At 37.8% G+C, this 21,208-nt stretch overlaps 4 protein-coding genes across 4 annotated transcripts; 2 read left to right on the top strand and 2 right to left on the bottom strand.

The window, feature by feature from the left end:
- Window positions 1-2,127: 2,127 nt before the first annotated feature.
- LOC117627839 (homeobox protein knotted-1-like 1) lies at window positions 2,128-3,782 on the top strand. Its single transcript, XM_034360100.1, has 4 exons — window positions 2,128-2,316; window positions 2,653-2,769; window positions 3,172-3,316; window positions 3,422-3,782. Exons 1-4 carry the CDS (start codon window positions 2,173-2,175, stop codon window positions 3,436-3,438), a joined length of 423 nt encoding a protein of 140 aa, XP_034215991.1. The 5' UTR covers window positions 2,128-2,172; the 3' UTR covers window positions 3,439-3,782.
- Window positions 3,783-3,827: 45 nt separating this feature from the next.
- Window positions 3,828-6,599, bottom strand: LOC117627838 (dihydropyrimidine dehydrogenase (NADP(+)), chloroplastic). The gene is made up of 7 exons (XM_034360099.1): window positions 6,222-6,599; window positions 5,527-5,790; window positions 5,259-5,429; window positions 4,930-5,042; window positions 4,659-4,845; window positions 4,298-4,407; window positions 3,828-4,185 (listed from the first exon to the last, which is right to left on the bottom strand). The coding sequence occupies exons 1-7, from the start codon at window positions 6,495-6,497 to the stop codon at window positions 4,029-4,031; spliced, it is 1,278 nt and encodes a 425-aa protein (XP_034215990.1). The 5' UTR covers window positions 6,498-6,599; the 3' UTR covers window positions 3,828-4,028.
- Window positions 6,600-9,426: 2,827 nt separating this feature from the next.
- LOC117628787 (mitogen-activated protein kinase kinase 9-like) lies at window positions 9,427-10,787 on the bottom strand. The gene has a single exon (XM_034361310.1). The coding sequence runs from the start codon at window positions 10,644-10,646 to the stop codon at window positions 9,672-9,674; it is 975 nt and encodes a 324-aa protein (XP_034217201.1). The 5' UTR covers window positions 10,647-10,787; the 3' UTR covers window positions 9,427-9,671.
- Window positions 10,788-13,273: 2,486 nt separating this feature from the next.
- Window positions 13,274-18,378, top strand: LOC117629169 (potassium channel SKOR-like). Its single transcript, XM_034361673.1, has 11 exons — window positions 13,274-13,546; window positions 14,378-14,686; window positions 14,778-15,117; window positions 15,227-15,522; window positions 15,831-15,911; window positions 16,075-16,173; window positions 16,697-16,921; window positions 17,048-17,236; window positions 17,381-17,456; window positions 17,572-17,866; window positions 18,101-18,378. Exons 1-11 carry the CDS (start codon window positions 13,274-13,276, stop codon window positions 18,225-18,227), a joined length of 2,310 nt encoding a protein of 769 aa, XP_034217564.1. The 3' UTR covers window positions 18,228-18,378.
- Window positions 18,379-21,208: the final 2,830 nt, after the last annotated feature.

Below are 21,208 nucleotides of genomic sequence, written 5' to 3' on the forward strand. Positions count from 1 at the left end.
CAGTCTATTATTCATAAAATCATAGGCCGTGATTAGGGCCAGTATCTCATATACTATTACTAGTCTAATACTACCACCTCATGCACGCTGAACATTGACCTTTGGGTTTTTACATTACATACTACTATTGCTAGTCTAAGACTAACTATTTTTGGAATTATCACGTTTCACAAGTCTAGCATAACGTAATATAAAAGGGCATGCACAATATACAAGTAGCTAGTCAAGTATTCTAGCATACCATATATTATAGGGTACCAGATTAAGTTAAAAATGTGTTATAACCTGAGGAGAGAGATAAGAAAAGAGGGTTGGGGCATGAAAATTATTTATCTTTTAGGACATTTCTATCCATTTGTCATGGTAAAAGACAAGGGGAAGCAATGACTGTTACTATTCACATAAATAGTGCTTGCCCTAGTTTTTTTTTCATTTTTTTTTCACCCATTGCCATGGCAACCTCTATTCACATGAGATATGATGAGAGGAATTTGTATAGAGTTTTGGTGTGAGAAGTGAAGAATATGGTTAGGTATTTATAAATAATAATAAAAAATTTAGGTTTATTTTTTTTCTTTTAAATTTTTGGTTATTTTAATTGGTTGCTGATGTCAGCATTAGGTCAGCTTGCCTAAGCAGCAGCCCAAGCAAGTCTTGCATTTGGACTCGCCCGGGCTAGTGGAGCCCAGCTCCTGCCCTAGCTAGACTTGGGCATTGGAAACCGGATTGAGGGCCTAGGGGGCCTCTTGCCCGGGCTGGGGCCTCCCGGTTGAACTGCTCTTACAATCATTAGTAGATCTATCTAAATGAAAACGTAGTCCACATATATAATTTAGGGTTACTTGTTGAAATACCCTATGTGGTTTCAAAATTGTCTCAGGTTGCTCCCCTGAAGTTTATAATGACTCAACGTCCCTCCCTGAACTTCCCTTCTGCGACCAAAGTTGCCTCATTCCGTTAGTTTTCAGAGAAAAATTGTTAAATTAGCTTATGTTAAAGCAATGTGGCATTTCAACTTGGAGTATATGGTCATTTCGCATATACTCACCCATCAGTTGTATTTAGCCCGCCAATTTGCCCCAATTCTTCCCAAAATCAAAACCCTAATTTGAGACCTGCAACAAAGTGACTAGAGAACTCTAAATTCGCGTGTGCAATAACCAAATGATGTGAATCCTAAAACCAGTCGGATCTTGTGTTAAATATAGATTATGAACCAACTTTAACTACAAATTAATCCATTATATATATATATATCTGCCTTTGATTACCAGTTAGTTTTTTTGTATGATATACATTATATATAAAGGAAAATGGTTGAATAATAATTTATTAAAAAGCTTTTGGTGGATCAATTAATGTCTGGGTACGTACTTACATAATCTATGATACCATATATATCACAGGCACAGCAATGAAGGGTCATTTTCGTATGAGTGCATCCACAGTAGTGGAAACATTCTCTTCCTCAAATAAATGTGAGCAAACATTGATAAAAGAAAGCAGCCCTGATACATCAACAGTGGGGAATTTGGAAGTACTGTTTGAAAAAGTGAGGGATTGACTAGTAAAAAAGGAAACTTATATAAAGACACACAATGCAGACGGATGAATAGGAGGAAATGTACTAGCAAAGTCCCCGCTGTTCGAGAAACCCCTTTGATATGTTACTTTCTTTCGTGTATAAAGACAGAAAAAGAGAGAGAGAGAGAGAGAGAGAGAGAGAGAGAGAGAGAGAGAGAGAGAGAGAGAGATTTCAAAGGCCAAAAACCCACACCCCAATTACGCATTAGTGTTTCTGACCGACTGATCATGATGAAAGACTGATCAAATTAATATATGACATATAAATTATATGCATGCATGAGTCATTCCAGTGGTGAATTCCAAAAATGGGAGCGTCTCTGTACTCTCTTTGCACTGATCACTTAGTTGTAATATATATAAGAGAGAGAGAGAGAGAGAGAGAGAGAGAGAGAGAGAGAGAGTCACAGTACTATAGTAGACTAGTATATATATAGTTAATGTGAACAAAAATGGTAAGACTGACTGGTATGATGCATAATTGTTGTTAGTGCAGTCCAGAGGATTTGTATTTGCTTATACTTATAGGTATATATAGCTAGAGTCGATCTCCTCTCCAGGGTACGTTGGAAGATTTGTAATTATAATATGGAAGGAGCTTTGAGTAGTTCTACTACTTACAAGGAGAAAGAAAAACAAGAGAATGTTGAAGATCATGAGATCCTCAAAAACAGAATCTCTACCCATCCCTTATATGGGCTGTTGGTTGAAGCTCACTTGGATTGTTTGAAGGTCTCTCTTCTCTCTCTTTCTCTCTCTCTCTCTCTAGATCCCTCTCCCACTCCCTATGTTTGTGTGTTTGTGTGAGTGAGTGTGTGTAAATTGATTTGCAGTGAAGGTTTTTATAGCTACAATACAAGTTTGGTTAAGGCTTAAATATATGCCTTATTGGGGTATACCTAGCTTGCTTGCACAATCTGTATATGTGCCTTCTATCTGATACAAATAGGGCATCCATCCTCCTGCTGCCTGCATATATAATTAAGCAGCATATATTCTTATTAATTACTAATTAATTAGATCCTTTGTGGTCTTCTTCTTCTTCTTCTTCTTTCAAATCTTCATCAGGTCGGTGGAATTAGTGGTGACCTAGACCTAGAGGGAGATGTTAGCAGAGATATGAAGCAGCTTGACAAGAAGTACAAGGCCAGTGAAAATCGACAATCTGACCTCGATCACTTCATGGTAATTAGTTAAAATTGATCCCTCTCCACATATATTAACCTTATCCTTCTCTCTTGTGTGCTAGCTCCATCATCGTACACACAAATTAATGCACACCAAGAGTAGTAGCTAGCTAGTGGTAGTACGTACTCAAAGAAGTTAATTAATACCCCAAATTAATGCACACTAAGTCTTTTCGGTAACGCATGCAATTAACTGTGTAGATATAAAGACCAAGAAATATGAGCAGGAAGCATATATCTATAATTAAATACATTGCTGTCTGTGTTTTTAACAAAAAATATTAATTATTATTACTTGTCTGGGACTGGACTGGACTGGGACTGGGACTGGGACTGGGACTGGGACTTGGACTGGGACTTGGACTTGGACTGGGGTATGTATAATATATTATTGATGCAGGAAGCATATTGCTTGGCACTTGGGAAGCTGAAAGAAGCAATGGAGGAACCGCAGCAAACGTCGATGGCCTTCATAAGTAACATGCACCTGCAACTCAAGGAGCTAACAGGATCTCATCAACCTGAACCGGCCACCTCACTTTCCGGTCAGTCTGTTGACCATCTAAATTAAACACACCCACACCCACCACATGCATATACAAATATAATACTATAGCTAGTTAATTTCTGTTAATCTTTTAATGTCGTAGGTGAAAGCTACAATTGATTGTGCCTGCAGTCTGCAGACGAGCAAAAGGGCAGGAGGATGCAGTGCTTTCATGGAACCTGATGAATTTTTCCAGAATATAATTTTTATATATTTGCCTCCAATCCAATCACGTTTGTGAGTTGTGACACACTCCTGCGCAACATGGCATGTAAAATTTGGTCCTTAATTTTAATTATGCGTCCATCTCAAGCTGTTTCATTTATTAGTCTGATATTTCCAGGGAATCAAACAAATTGAACGAAGCTGGTTTTGTATTCACCAACCAATCTATTTCCAACGCATTATTTTTACTAACAATAGCACAATCGATTTATTTATAAATACTTCTGGACTCTGGAGGATAATATAGATTTTTCATGCTTCGTCAGAAACTGAAACCCCCCCAAAAAAAAAAAAAGTTAATTAGCTTGATTGGATGGATTGGAAAGTATATGTCTTAACAAGTTATTACATCAACTGAGATGTTCATACACGCAGTTCATGTCTCCAAATTAAAAGAAATTTGGGCTAAACTCTACACCAGAAAAGAGATGAACATCCCATATATTTCAATCATATGCCGGCCAATGCTTGTATGGTTGTGTAATTTAGTTGGAAACCATGCTTTCAGTCTCTTTGACGAAGCCGTCTCCTGTCCACTCCTTGTCCGATTGCAAACCTTTCCGGACAGCTTTCCTCTGTTGTATTGCTTCTTGTTGCCTTCGTACTAAATCAGTATGTGTTGTAAAATATTCAAGGGAAACCCTGCATATTCATTGAAAAGAAAAGACCGACCGAAAATATCAGTATACTCGATTTTTAACCTGATTATAATTCTGTTCAGATGTAACATTCATTCTAAAAAGAAATTTCTTACCCCCTGAAATCTTCTATAGATGAGAAATTGTGTAGTTTCATAAAATCCTGAAGCTCAGAACAGAGTTTTTTCACAATACCATATCCATGCATCATGACCCCAGTACAGACCTGCAAGAGCAATCACAGAATTTTATTTCTTCTACAGTCAAGTAGTATTGAGCCTCAAACTGTTTAGGCCGGTCCTGCCACTTATCATGGCATGCTGCCTAACATAACATGTGCAGAATAACCTCAAAATCTGTACATTAATAAGTCAACTATGGAGATAAACACTATTGGCCACGAAGTCAAATCGTGTGTGTTGAAGGTTGTAGAGTCCATCACTACCAAAAACTACAAAAGTTAGTTTCTCAACATACCTGAACAGTATTTGCTCCAAGCAGAATAAATTCAGCAGCGTCACCACCGGACTCAACACCCCCAATACCAGAAAGTGAGTAATCCTTATCACCAAACTCTGATTTCATCATTTTTGCAATATTCATTACTTTTGCAAGTGCAATAGGATGAACTGCCTTAGAAGAATAGCCTCCAGGAGTTGAGTATCTGACAGAAAATTAGGCATGTTTTCCTGAGATAAATGACAAGTCAAACTAAATAATATAATATTTCTAGTGTCAGCATGTATACCCCTCCACACAAGGTTCAGGCCGTAAGGTAGTTAGATTGATCCCCATTACACTCATGATTGTGTTAATAGCGGCAACCCCCTCACATCCTGAGCTCAGAGCCACTCTAGCAGGCTACAAACAAAAGGATAAATGATACGAGGAAGATTATAATAGAATTTACTGTAAATGATAAACATCTTGTAGCATACATCTAAAGGAAAAAGAGAATAAATATGTAATAGTAAAGAAATGAAACTGTTGTTAATTTAGACCTGTTCATTTTGAATTTTTCTGAACAAGAACACATCTTTAAGTAATGCAAAAGTGGGAGAAGTTAAGCTAGCTGACCTGTGTGATGTCAGTGACGTTAGGAGTCATCTTAGCCCAAACAGGAATTGTAGCTTTGGCATTAATCCATCCACAGACTTCTTCCAAAAGTGCGCAGTCTTGGCCAACTGCAGCACCCATCTTGCGCTCTGGCATACCATGAGGACAGGAGAAATTGATTTCAAAGGCATCCTAAGAAAAAAGATCAGATGTTAGATGACAATGCTGCAAGCTCCAAGCTCAAAGTATGAAAATTGTAATAGAAACTTAGTTAATTGCTATATCTTACAACTCCAGTTTGCTCGACACGGTCAATAAGTTCCTCCCAGCCAGCTTTGTTATATTCCTCCATAATTGAAGCAATCAGAATCCTGTCTGGATACTCTTGTTTTAATTGCTTGAATTCTTTCAACATGATTTCAAGAGGTCGATCACTTATCAGTTCTATGTTCTCCCACCCAATAATTTGCCCTTTGGGTGAGCCATTTGCATCTGCTCGTAGCCTAGCATATCGAGGAGTGACATTTTTTACCTTTGCTGCGTCCAGTGACACCTATCAAAACGTAAGTTAAGATTGAATGCAAAAAGTGCAACCCACATACAAGACAGAAAATGACTCAATATCCAGCAATGGAAATGGTTCAGCTACGGAAATGACCTCAAAATTCGTTTTGAAGAATTAAGGTCTGCAACAAAGTTCAGAAAATGGGCTTTCCCCAAAATCAATGAATCTGAAGATGTTCAACATTATTGTCAATTCATTTTAAGTCATTCAGGTAGAATGGCACTAGCTACACAAAATCAAAGATATCAAAAGCAGTACCTTTGCTAAACAAATTCTGGATTTTCACATTCTTTCTTCCAAATTTCTCAGTAACCAAACAAACAGATGAATAAGCTACCATCAATCAGCAGCACTAGCTCACAATTTTGTAATTCAAACTGACCATCCAAACACAGAAATAAAAGAAGAGCAAGACTTACAGTTTTGGCAATCACAGCACCCCACCCTTCATCAAACGCCCTCTTCATGACCGTATAGTTGGTACCGGGTGGACCGGAGCCAATAACAAAGGGATTGGGCATGTGCAAACCATTGACAGTAACACTAAGATCAGGCTCTGCCTTGGCCTCAGACTCGGAGGCAAACACCCTAAACCCAACTCTGCTAGGCCGAGTCAAACCCAACTCAGGACGTGTCCTGGAAAATTCAGCAACTGGGTTCTTGCCTCTGATCTGAGTAAAACTGAGAGACGCCATGGATCAAGAATTTTCAGCTAACTCTTGTGCAAGTAGTCTCGAGGTGTGAATAACAAGACCGTGAAGAAGAAGAAGATGATGATGATGAATCCGAGTTAAAAATATTCAGTGGGCTGTATGAGAACGTGGAGTTATCGGAATCGATTGCGTCTTCTAGCATTTGGTTGAATTTGACGGTGCAAAGTTTGAATATTTTAATCCCCGCAGATTAGATTAGAGGGACTGCATGTTGATGGTGACAGATGGGATTGGCAGAAGATAGATTAACTTCATTTTTAACCATTTTCGTTTGTTAACTCAGTCGCCCAATGCTCCCTCACCCTGTGCGGCTGTGCCAAATAAAAGGATTCTACAACCAAAATTACCAAATCAATTACATATTAAAAAAATTAAATTAAATCCAAATCTTTATTAACTAAAATAAGGAAATTTTATCTTTTTATCCCGCTACCTCTAAATCCTTTTTTCTTTTCAATTACGTGAAGGCCAAAATTAAATTGCAGTCGGTACTGGACATATTGCATGAGCAGTGACGCGTCAATGCGACTGTACGAGTAAGAAACTCACGTGGCTTGCAAAATCTGACGAATTTTATCCTTCTGGGCACTGAGGAGGAGGAGAGCCAATGCCCAACAAGTGTGAATTGAATTATAAGAATTTCAAGGCCCAAAAACAAAAGAGTTTCTAAGGCTTCGTAATGCAGCTGGGCTAACTTAATTGCTCCCAAATATAAAAAGGTCCAGTCCATGTAATTCATTGGGTCAAGTTCACTATGCCCATTAAAATGAGTTGGATAGTCTCCTTCTTTTTCTTTTTAATTATCGAGGATCTATTCTTTTCTTTTTGGGTTTTTCGCAGCTATGGTCTCTTAACTATACCCGTAATTGTATTTGGGTCACTAAACTTAATTATTAGTTACAGAGGTCACTCAACTGTGTGTTTCGTTGCACCGTTAGTCTCTACCGTCAAGTCTCTCTAATAGAATGGACTAATGGTGCAACACAACACCTAATTGAGTGACCTCTATAACTATTTTTTGGAGTTAAGTGACCAAAATGTAACTTTGAGTAGAGTTGAGGGATCATTGCTACAAATAATCATAGCTGAAAAGTCACATTTGCCCATCAATAATTGGATAGATCTTGCCATGCCATCATTTTAAACAGAAAAAACTAGCAGACTTGACGGAAGGACTACTGGTGTAACGAAACACATAGTTGAGTGATCTCTGCAACTAATAATTGAGTTCAGTGACCCAAATGTAATTACTGGTATAGTTAAGGGACCATAGTTGCTATAAACCCTTTCTTTTTTTGAGGTTTGCTACCCAACCTTTGTGGTTAGGAGACTTACTAACCCGAGGGTAAGGGGCGTGTTTTGTGCGACTTCATCCGCTAAGGATAAATGTGAACATCTCACACTATGCCTCATTTAAGAAGATTTCAATCAAACAACCAATCACTTTAATGTTCAACTTAATTACAAGCTCACGTTATTAGACTCGGTTTATTCTCTTTTTTCATTTGTCTAATAAGTAGTCTCTTATTTCTTTTTGAAAAGATTTTATTTTTCTTATATATTATTTTAATATATAAAAAATAAAGGAAATTCAAATTTAGATATCAGTGAATAAATTTATTATTCTGAACAACTGACATCACCACGTATGCAATGAATTTTACTTTTTTAGAAAGAAAGTTGAAATGAATAACATTAGTTAAGATATTTAGATGGTGACATGAAACATGATTGATGTCCCCTCAAGACTAAAGTTGGGGTGTATCGTGAGACAGAGGACGTTCCGGGTTCATGCACGGGCAACAGGACAAGCTTTGATTTTGACATGTATTTCTCAATTTTGATCATATTTTTATATTTTTATTTCTAGGATCGAAGCTGTGGCGAAGCAGCACACCCAACTTTCGTGCCATGATGGTATAGCATACACTTGCGCCAAATTTGTTATCTACCGGATTAGGTTGGCGTGGGTAGCCAATCATATAATAATATATTTATATGGACCACCAGATCATCTTCCAGCTGGAAAAAAAACAACAAAAATCATTGAACGGCTAGGATCGTTTCCCAAAAGAAAAAAGGTTTATAATCTTTATCTGTGATGTCACATGTATCTGCTTAGACGCATGAACGGGCCATATTCATTTTATTTATATAGCAACTTGGAACTTTGCCACTTGCCAGTGGAGGGCTACCTAGAAACCAACCTCATAAGATATTCATCCAGATTGGATAACAACAAACAATAATTAAGCACGTTGGTTGGACATTATCATTGTTTAATCTCAATCTTTGTTGTTGGATTTAGGGGTGAATTGTTAGCATCAGGATCTATTTATTTCTTGCACGCTTTAGCCAAGCTCTTAATTAATTAAGGAAAAATATACAAAAGAAGAAGAATTGGGGGTGACGAAAAGATGGCATATTTTTTTCAGAATTAATATATATATAATTTATGAGGAATGGAACTTGAAGTTGGGATAAAGAGGGGAGTCCACTATTTTGATCAATTATAAAGACGGAGATTCGAAGTTGGGACAGTAATGCGAGTTCATAGCCCTTGACCAACTGATCTAAATCTATATATGCAAAATTGACCAAATTTGAAGTGTTTAGGTTTCTAATTAAACTCTCTCTCTCTCTGCTAATTCCTAATATCTTCCTATATAGATCCAAATTGACTAGTCTAGTCTTGTACACTAGCTAAGCTAGTATGGTTGATCAATTACGTACAACCTCTTTCTTCCTTATATATCATAATCAAAACATACTTGTAATAATCCTCGTGGTCTTTTCCTCGTCAATTTCAACTTCTGAGTTTATGCAACAAGTCTGACTTTTCTTTTCTAGTCACTTGGAAAGTCAGTTAATTAATTTGGCGATGTTTAAGAGCCATAATTAATCAAAGGAATCAGAGTAAATTTGATTTCGATTCTCTTAAATGAAGTTTAATCAACAGATAAAGATTGTGAGGAATTAACTTGATAAAGAAAGAATCCGAATTCGAATCTGGCCCAGTATATACATACAACTCAGAAACCTACAACGGTAACTAGCGTCCAAAAATATTAATGCCAAACCCGGCGACCCGACTCCTAATTACAGGCGGATCCACTCGCACGGATATTCGACACTGGACAATTGAACAACCCACCATCAAGAAACGGATACACTCGGATCTTTACAGACGAACGGGTGGGTCAAAAGCTGAGCGGCCGTCCACCGTTTTCCGGACTCCTTCTGCAAGCAACACTCCATGAAACTCCTGAACTCCTCCGACACCCCATCGGGCAAGCTCGGCGGCTCTCCGAAACATATGGCGCACATAAGGGTGGCCCAGTCTGGTCTCTGACCCGGAGGCAAGAACGGAAAGTGACCCATGTAAAGCTCCATCAGGGTCAGCCCCAGGCTCCATATATCACTGGCGTAGCCGTTGTAATTGCCACCGTAAGTGTCCGGGTCGAATCTTTCCGGGCTCATGTAAGCGCAAGTACCCACGTAGGAATTGCAGGCGTCCAAGGTCCGGCACATGATCTTGCTCACGCCAAAGTCGGCGATCTTCACTTCCATGTTGCTGTTGACCAAAAGATTGGTGGGTTTAATGTCACGGTGGATGATCTTGTGGGTGTGGAGGTAGTTGAGGCCGTTGAGAACTTGGCGGGCGACGTGGGCAAGCTTTGGCTCGGAGAAGGTGCCGTGGGCTTTGAGCAAGGTCTCGAGGGTGCCGGAGTCCATGTACTCCATGACGATCCCGATATCTCCCGACGGCTTCTCAAAGATTGCGTGGCAGCGGACGACGTAGGGAGAGTCCGTGCGGCGGAGAATCTCCATCTCGCGGAAGATCTGACGGCGGACGGTGGGGTCGGAGTCGCCGTAGACGAGTTTGAGAGCGTAAGTGGTGGAAGTGCGCTTGTGGCGTACCTTGTAGACGGTGCCGCCGTTACCGTGGCCGAGGACTTGGAGTGTGTCGAGATCGGCGGCGGAGATAGCGGCGGAGGAAGAGTTGTTTGTGAGGGCGGTGGTGGCGGCGGCTGTGGGAGGAAGAGGAAGGGCGAAACGTGGGCGGCACTCGGAGGGTTCGGGCAAGGGTAGGCGGAGATTAAGCTGTCGGCGTTCTCGTATGAGAGCCATTTGTTTTGGGGGTTTGTGGGTGGTGTTGGTGTGGAGTCGAGTACCTATTTTCGTATTCCTTTTACATTATATAAGTAAGGATTGAGAAAAAAAGCACGTGCGGACCAAAGCAGCCGGCGCAGGAGGCTTCATGGATAGAGAGGAAGGATATGGGGTCCAATTTTTTAATATTTTTATTTTGTTTCATAAGAGGATGTGGGCTCCACTGTTGTATATACAATTATAGATCTTTTAGGGATGGATAGGTGTGGTGTCCAATTTTTTAGCGCTACTTGCTTATGTGAGTTTATCCACACGTGATTTAAAGAGCAAGTGGCTAGCCTGCCATCTCATTTTAAAACAAACCAAGCAACGAACCACTCATTAAAAATATATATATATTAAAAAAAAAAAGACAAGCTAATTCTTCATTTGATATATTTATCTTCCTAAATAGAAAATTAGATTCGTGTCAATGGCTACAGGCCAACTTTAAAAAAAAACAAATACAATCCACCCGCCATAGCTATGGGTCAGAAAAACTATGAAGTTAGGTACGTTTTGAAGACTATTCGTCATGTACAGCGCCAAATCACCCTCTATGATATCAAGATTCCAATATGCGTGAATAAATTATTAACAGATCACTCTCTTTTATAATGACTGAGTCACGTGGTTAATAATAAAATTCAAAATGGAGCTCAATTTAATTAATTTTGTTTAGGGTTGGGAAATTTGAGAGCTGATGTGGATCATGGATACATTGAGTTTGTTTAGGTTAAAGAAAAAATAGTTTGTTGTAAGATTAGGAAGTTGGCTCATCAAGTTGCAACTGGTGTGTACATTGAACTTGGTTTAATCAATGTACCTGAGGCGGCGCTGTGCTGTGCCCCTATGTCTTAATCAATGTCCTTGTTGCGTCTCTTAATTTTTAATATAAAAAACAGTTATTTTTTCGTTTGTTTGTTTGATTTGATGTTTCAATTTTTTTGGTGTTACTTATAAAATTATAAGATTATAAGTACACGCACATAACATATTTGATATGAGCAATTAAAACGATTAAAATAACATGAGTAAGTATATATCCAAACGTGAATTTTAATTTAAAACGTTATAAACGTAATAGATTATTATCCATCAAATAATCACATTGGTGGATTGATGGCCAGACAAGAATGGCTATTCTATTCTATTGTATTTATATATATAAAAAAATATTCCAAATTGGCTATTATCATCTAAAATATTGATGACAATATTCAGTGCATGAAAGCAACGTCATCATCAACAATAATAATAGCATGCCTGACAGTAGCGAGCTCAGAAGAGCCCCTTCTCTCACTCTCTCTCTCTAAGCAGCAAGTTGCACGTAACATCAGCTGGCAGCAAGTCCATGGAAAAGTTTAATTTATTTATTTTGGTAAAAAACTGTGTGAGTTGTTGCTTGCTTCGCCCTCCACTTCCCTGTCAATGTTTGGCCGTCCCAAATTGTATTCAGTGGCGCCCCGGCACTTGGACTGCTTATGTCAATTAAGTCCGCATCGTCATTGTCTTCTTTTATTGATTCAGAATAACTATGTAAAGCCCAAAGTGTCAAGTATGTTTTGATTACTAAAGCCCAAACGCTTAACACCCAAAATGTAGAGCAGACGGGAGGCCTGAGGAGGCCAACCAAACTGAAAAGATAAGATAGGCCCAAACTTATTTGCAGGTAGGTTGGTTATTATTAGGATTTGGAACAGAAACGTGTGATTTGTTTGAGTTTGGTGAATGAATGGGGAAGCTCTGTAACTAGTAAGTTAGTAATAGTAACTATAACCTGATGATGATTAAGTTAGTTATCCATTCACAGTTACAAAAGTTTGAAGAAACACAAGACAAGACTATTTATAGATAGGCAAGATCAGTTTCTAGTTATTCTAGGTTGTAACTTCACGTTTCTAGTTAGCATCTTGTTACTGAGAGGTTTAATTAGGGTGAGCTCATGATTAGTGTATATGTATTATCCCCAACACAACAGTAATCTCTCTGGAGTTTTCTCAGAATATTATTAAAAGCAAAACAAGGAAAAAGGTAAACGATCTCCTCTTCTGCAGTTTTTCTTCAAAAACTAGATTGCGTTAGGTGGTGTCCCATCCTCCGTCTGAATAAAAGGTCAGTATAAATTCCATGTCCACTCCCCTCCCTTGTAAGTTGCATATGCATTCTTTTTCATTATGATCAGATCGATATGTCTTCAACTTTAATTTCCAAGCATCTTACTTACACATGTACAAACAAAAAATCACCACGCATAGATGCAGCAGATAATTGGACGGGGAAGATTAATTGGATGTTCGGATACCTTAAACATTACCTGAGTGAACCGAATTCAACCAAGGGAAGCTTTTCTTATCTAAAAAGTACCATTGCCTGGATTCTTTTTGTCACCACAAATTAAGTTACTGTTTTTGCATCAATTCCGGTAGTGTATACAGCATTGGCATTAATTACATGTTGGCCCTCCCTCCTTTCACTTTCTTCTCTTTCTTGACACATATAGATATAGCTAGCTAATAAAGTATAGGTGTTGGACAGGACATTATATTATTGGTTTCATTTGAAAAATTGAGAGAGAGAGAGAGAGAGAGAGGGAGGGGTGAAAAATGCATGGAGCTGAGAGAAGAAGATCAACATCATCAGGAGGAGGAGGTGATCATCATCATCAGGATAATCATGGTGATGAGTATGATGAAGATGGAGAGTCGACGTTTGAGGTTGAGGATGAGGAGGAGCTTTCAACAACACCCTGGTGGTGGTGGTGGAAAAGGCGTTTCACTTTCAGCAATACCGACTCCAGTCTTACAACTACTGGTTCTAGATCATCTGCTGCATCTTCCTTTTTCGATCGTCTCGTCATTCATCCTGATAACTGGTATGTATGGTACTTTCAATTTCTGTCTATTAGCTGGTTTAAATTTCTGTGCATGAAACACCATGGTCCATGGTGTTGTCCTTTGCCTCGGATGCAGCCATAATTCTAAAATGTGGTCTACAATTAATCCCGAGAAACCTACTTATTTATCATTACGAAATTAAGTATTATTATATATTCTATATACGGGAGGAGTAGTGGTGTAAATTTGAGCAAATTGAATATAAGATTTTGGGTGCATAGTCAACGTTTTTCGTCATTTGAACTACAAGTTTCTTGCATGTAATTCACCTTATTAGAACACAAAAATCTCCATTTTATTTATGAATGATATACTTAGTATAATCTTTCTAAACATTAACATTTTGTTGTAAACAATGCAACGACAATACTACTCTCTTGAAATTTGTAGGCCTAAGTAGAAACCTTTCACTATAATATTTTGTTCTCTCTCTATCTTCATACATTTGGGTGAAAGAGAGAAAAGGTGAAATCACGGAATTCATGACTTTCTATAGAACTTACAAGAAATACTTTTTGATGCACATAAGGGAGAGATAGAAAAAAGAAAACACAAAAGGGAAAAAGGAACTTTAAGTTGGGCCGGTTCAGTTCAGGTCCAAAGTTGTAGTACGTATAGTCCAAAATTGGGCTTGGGAGTTATATTTTAGGATAAAAGAAGTAAGGATAGGGCCCACTCCATATTTTGGCGCGAATACATAGCCCATAAATAAAAGCTCGTCCGCTCTAGGCTAGCTCCAGGCCTCTGTGTACGGTTGTGATGTGTGGTTTAAATGAGGCAAAAACTGTGTAGATCAAGTGAAGAAGTTGTTAATGGTGGAATTGGAAATGCAGGTGGTACGTGGCGTGGACGCATTTCATTCTAATATGGGCAGTCTACTCGTCCTTCTTCACCCCCTTGGAGTTCGGCTTCTTCAGAGGTCTGCCGGAGAACCTCTTCCTGCTCGACATCGCAGGCCAGCTCGCCTTTCTCATCGACATCGTCGTCCGCTTCTTCGTCGCCTACCGCGACTTCCACTCCCACCGACTTGTCTACAATCGCAACCTCATCGCCCTACGCTACCTAAAGTCTCGCTTCCTCCTCGATTTACTGGGTTGTCTGCCTTGGGACGCCATCTACAAGGTAAGCTAGGGCTACAATTAAATTAACTTCAATTTCAAATATTAATTTAATTTAATAAATGATATCTGATCTTAATTGCATTGCATTGCAGGCTTCTGGAAAAGAAGAGGGTGTGAGGTACCTGTTGTGGATACGTCTGAGCCGAGCATGCCGAGTGACAGAGTTTTTTGAGAAGCTTGAGAAAGATATAAGGATCAACTACCTTTTCACAAGAATTGCCAAGCTTTTTGTTGTGGAACTTTACAGCACACATACGGCTGCCTGCTTCTTTTATTATCTGGCCACAACCATGCCTCCCTCCCAGGAGGGATACACTTGGATTGGAAGCTTGAAGATGGGTGACTATAGCTATTCCCATTTCCGAGAGATTGACCTCTGGAAGCGTTACATCACCTCACTCTATTTTGCCGTTGTTACCATGGCCACTGTTGGTAATTAATCAATTAATTAAGCTTCTTAATTCGTTTCTTATTATGTATCCCTGATTTATTTTCAAGATGGGTCATAAATGAGTATGCTTTTTCCTTTTTTGTTTTCCAGGATATGGAGAGATACATGCAGTGAATGTGAGGGAGATGATATTCATCATGTTTTATGTGTCTTTTGACATGATTCTTGGTGCTTATCTGCTGGGTAACATCGCTGCATTGATTGTGAAAGGATCGAAAACAGAAAAGTTTAGGGACAAGATGACTGAACTAATCAAATACATGAACAAAAACAGGCTTGACAGGGGCATAAGTAAGGAAATTAAAAACCATCTGAGGTTACAGTATGACCGTAGCTACACCGAAGCCACTGTTCTTCAGGACATTCCAGCCTCTATTCGCAGCAAGGTAGTTGTTTAAATTGAGGCTGAAAACTGTGGATTCCGAATTTAATCAAATAATCTCTTTCTTATTCTTGGTTTAAGAGAACAAGCTTGTTGAATGGTTTTGCTTCATTTGGTGAACTATGAAAACAAGAATGTCATCTTAGATGTTCACCTTCTATCGTCTTGTCTTTAAAGTATTAATATAAAGATAACCAACATATGAGTTTACTGGTGGCCAAGTAGTATACACTGTACAGTTAGGATCTTAATTTTGATTGGCATACTGCTGAGTGTGAAACTGTACTAAAATCTATTGTTTCTTCTTTGTAGATTTCGCAGAAATTATATGAGCCGTACATCAAAGAAGTTCCTCTGTTTAAGGGGTGCTCTTTAGGCTTCATAAAGCAGATTGTAAGCCATTGTCTTCGGTAACTTTATCCTATCTGACGAGCAACATACTGTCATCGTTGGATATTTTCATCACCTTTGATTATTCATAACATAAATGTTAACAATTCTAAACTTCAATTCTTTTACAGTACAGGAATGTAACCTATGTTTCTGGTTTTATCAGGCAACCAGAATTCACGAAGAGTTTTTCCTTCCACCAGAAGTGATTATAGAGCAGGGGCAAGCAGTTGATCAACTATACATAGTATGCCATGGTGAGCTGGTATGAATTACAAATTTAATTGTTTAGTCCCATTATGTCTATACCTTTATTCTGTTTTTAATGCGTTTGCAGTACTGTGTTATTTGTTCTCAAACATAATAAAGTCACTCTGTCCAAAATTAATTGTATCAGTTTCTCAAACATTGATCTTTGTGCTGCTCTTAGTATAACACATAAGCTGAACTCATATGAATAATAATATGTTATCATGCATTCATTTGCAGGCTGAACTCAAACCCTTCTGGTTGGGCTGGCTGCTACCTTTTGGTTATATATAATAAAGCAAGCCCACACAAACATAAAACTAGGAGCTTTGTAGCATACATGCAAGGCTACGCAGCTGCATGCACACATGACCCACCCTTCTCTGTTTTCCTGTATTCATTCTTTTATGTTTACATTTATATATTCATTCATTGACCCCTTAGTAAAGGGTAAAAGAATAGTTACTCTATGTAGTCTATGCTTACCACAATATGTATTTTTGAATTATTATGTCTAATAGATTTGATATTGTCTACAGGAGAAGTTGGGAAGGGATGAAGATAATGAAACTGAAGAGCTCCTTGAGCGTCTGCAAACCTATAGCTCATTTGGTGAGGTTTCCTTTCTTTGTAACACTCCCCAGCCGTATGCTGTTCGGGTTCGTCAACTGTGCAGGGTCTTGCGACTTGATAAACGATCCTTTAGAGAAATCTTGGAGATGCATTTTTTAGATGGGCGTATTATCCTAAACAACCTCATTGAGGTAAATAGACTTGGAAATTTTTGTATTCTTCTTTTTCTTGCTTCCACCCAAAGAGATGCTGAGTTGTGCCCATGCACTTTGCAAATGAAAAAAATTAATTCCATAAGCTCACTTCTCAACTTACAGGGAAAAGATTTGAATACCCGGAACAAGCTTTTGGAATCAGATATCATACTATATATTGGAAAGCATGAAATGGAGTTAATTATGAAAGTAAATTGTGCTGCCTATGATGGAGATTACTATCGAGTAAAGCGTTTGATTGGAGCAGGAGCAGATCCAAACAAGACGGATTATGATGGAAGGTCGCCTTTGGTATGAATCTAGATGCCCAAGCTACTAATTGATATTTATAAATTAGAACAATGGTGCCAGAATAACATAAATAACTTCTCTTTGATGACACCCCTGCTCATATGTATGTGTGTGGTTTACTTCATCTTTATTTATTTCCCGCAGCTTGTTGCAGCATCGAAAGGGTATGAAGATATTATTGGTTTCCTTATTGATCAAGGAGCAGATGCTGAAATTTCAGGTGATCTTCTAACGAGCTCTGCCAAAAAATTCAACTGGATCATGTATTTTCTGAAGAAATCTTACTAGTTACTACTACTATTGTTGATTAACCCTGAATGTTACTGTAATTTTAGATAAATTTGGGAACACTCCTTTGCTTGAAGCCATTAAAAATGGGCACGATCGAGTAGCTTCTTTACTTGTTAAGGCAGGGGCGTCGCTTACTATTGATGACGCTGGTGAATTTCTCTGTATTACGGTAGCAAGGAGGAATTTGAACCTTCTGAAAAGGCTCTTAGCCAATGACATTAACCCAAATGCAAAAAATTATGATCAGCGAACAGCGCTTCATGTAGCTGCTTCAGAAGGCTTATATCCAATGGCAGAGTTCCTTTTAGAAGCGGGATCAAGTGTTATATCAAAAGACAGGTACAATCTGAATGATCAACTGGTTTGTGAGGGAGGGATGACTGACCTTATGGTCTTCTTGAAACTATTGTTTAAATATCAGCCCAATTGTGTATACCTAAAATTAACATGATTACTGCCTTCTTTCTGCAAGCAACATGTTTAAAACCATTTAATAGACGAATTTAGCTCCTTAAAAAAATAATTCCAACATGCACATTTGTACTTTCTAATTAGTCTACGTCCTGATTGCAGATGGGGAAGAACTCCACTTGATGAAGCCCGTATAGGTGGAAATAAGAAACTAATCAAACTGCTTGAAGTTGCTAGAGCTTCGCAGTTGTCTGAGTTCTCTAATCAATATCATCAAGAAACTAGCTAAGCATTTCACTGATCAATGTGTATTATCAGTAACACATTTATACGTGATTAAATGATAAAGTGTTATAGGAGGTGGAACAAAAGTTCTGAGATGTTGATATATGTGTTGAGAATTTTTGTTAGAATCTTTAATTATCCTTTCGATTTTCTAATCCGCGTAGCGTGGAATTGATGGATTAAACTATTATTGTTTATTTGGCTTGGCAATTCTCACTTGTCTTATAAAAATCAAGGACCCGAGTGATTAATAATTAAAGCTCTTGAATATGGAAGTAATGCATGAATGCATCAAGTTATCTGGATCGGAATAGTAAAACGAAAGAGCACAACTTTTATTCCCACAGACGGTCTTAGTAGCTGGCGATAGGTGACATGGATGCATTAGCAGCAGCTGGATGCAATATTATTGAAACGCAAATCACAATAAGAAAACTTAAGAAAATGCCACTTTCACAAGGAAAGTGATTGCATTTAGTCAATGCATTAAGCCTTTTTAACTTATGGGTGACCTTGATGGGACGAGTTCGTGTGGTTTTCAGCAAGACTGTTACAAACATCAAATTAATTTCACAGGATTATCACGCAAGCTTTTCTTCTTTCTTGTGCTTAAGTTGTAGAAACTGACACCAGTGTAAACGCCACCTTCCTTGGGCCTCTAGGGTAACTGTAGGGAGGGCTGCATTCAGACAACTTTTCTTGGCATCAATCAACCTCTTGCAGAAATTGTTGTTGCCCAGGTTGCGAAGAGCTACAACGACATTGACGTCGTTGGCGTTTGTCTGAGTTTTTGTTGGCGGTGTCGTTTGAGTCAGCCGAAATCCAGTTATTAATACTATTTATCAGGGCACAGAGCTGACCTCATAATATCAAGACCTCAATATTTCTAAGGAAAACGGCTGACTGAATATCAGTCCTACACTTGTCCATATTCTTTGGAACCAACTTTAGCTCTAAAGAAATCTACAGAATATATCAATATAATAGGAAATACTGTACTCATTTGACATATAGTGGAAACAGAGAAAATATACTTAAATGATTATTTTTGTTTCTTCTCTTTATTCCTTCCTTTAATTTTCTTCTAGCATTTTCAGATTCTATATATAAGTTTATAGTGAGTATTTTGCTCTCCACTTTAACCCAATGTGCATCTTTACCACACTTCTCCACACTTTACACGTGTCCATATGCATAACCATAATTCCATTATACAAAGTAAAAAGTTAACCATAATTATACATATGGACACGTGCTATGTTGTATGGATACGGACGCGGGGACATGAAACCGTCTTCAAGACATTCCAGCCTCTATTCGGAGCAAGCTAGTTGTTTAAATTCCAGCTGAAAACTATTGTGAAACTGTACTAAAATCTTATTGTTTCTTCTTTGCAGATTTCACATAAATTATATGAGCCGTACATCAAAGAAGTTCCTTTGTTGAAGGGGCGCTCTTTAGGCTTCATAAGCATATTGTAAGCCATTGTCTTCAGTAATTTTATCTGATCTGATTAACAAAATAGAAAATTTGGGATAAATTCAAAATTTAGAACATAAGTTGGATTTAATCCTCGTATTTGTTGTCATTGATGCAAGTCCTTTGACTTCTCTGTTAAATAGGATTGCATTCCTTGTGTATAAATTAATTCTCTGTTAAATAGGATTGCATTCCTTGTGTATAAATTAATTTATAGGACCATAATTACGAGATTACAAGTTTTTATTTTGATTTTAATATAGGGATTTATATAGGTTAATAAATCCCATAATTTGAGGACAATTTATTTTGGAGATACAACAAAATAGCAATTATTGTTTTTGTTCACCCTATGGTAGAGGTATATTGTATACTCTTGTAGATATATTATCCGATGGTGTAGTACATTGTCCTATTGCCTATTGCATAGGTATATGTGTGTGTGTGTGTGTGTGTTCATATTTTCGACAATGTGTAATAGTATTTTATGTACTTTTTAATTTTTTTAAATTTTTTTTATAGGTAACATACAATTTTTATTTGTCCATTTTGTTATATGACTTATAGGTGGTCGTTTAATTTATGTTCCTAACTTATAGGTAGTCTTCTAATTTATGTTCCTAACTTATAGGTAACACGATTTTTCACTAAATTTTTTTCGTTGCTAATAATAACACTATTTACTTGTATGTCATGTATATAATTTCATGTGATTGCTTGTCTGATCAATTGGTATAATATTTGGATCTTTACTTTTCATTGATTAAATTGTATATTATCCATAGATGAGGTAAATATTATCAAGGAAAGAATTCAAAATTTAACTCAAATAAATAGTATAGCCGTGCGGCTATACTATTATATATATAAAAAGGCCGGCCCATGGCCTAAGCCCACGTGTCAAAGAGATAAAGCCATACTATTTTTAAATGCAAAAAAGGAGTATAGCCGAACGGCTATACTATTTTTTTAAAATTCAGATAAATAGTATAGTCGGGCGGCTATACTATTATATATATAAAATGGCCGGCTAATGGCGTAAGGCCAAGTGTCAAAGAGGCCTAAGCCATACTATTTTTTAAATTCAAAAAAGGAGTAGAGCAGAAGGGCTATACTATTTTTTTAAAATTCAAATAAGTAGTATAGCCGTGCGGCTATACTATTATATATATATATATATGTATAAAAAGGCCGGCCCATGGCCTAAGCCCACGTGTCAAAAAGGCCTAAGCCATACCATTTTTTTAAATGCAAAAAAGGAGTATAGCCGAACGGCTATACAATTTTTTTAAAATTCAAATAAATAGTGTAGCCGTGCGGCTATAATATAATATATATAAAAAGGCCGGCCCATGGCCTAAGCCCACGTGTCAAAGAGGCCTAAACCCATGTGTCAAAGAAGCCTAAGGCCACGTGTCAAAAGCCATACTATTTTTTAAATGCAAAAAAGGAGTATAGCCTAAAGGCTATACTATATTTTTTTAAAATTCAAATAAATAGTACAGC

The sequence above is a fragment of the Prunus dulcis genome, chromosome 5 (genome assembly GCF_902201215.1).
Source record: "Prunus dulcis chromosome 5, ALMONDv2, whole genome shotgun sequence".
Taxonomy (NCBI): domain Eukaryota; kingdom Viridiplantae; phylum Streptophyta; class Magnoliopsida; order Rosales; family Rosaceae; genus Prunus; species Prunus dulcis.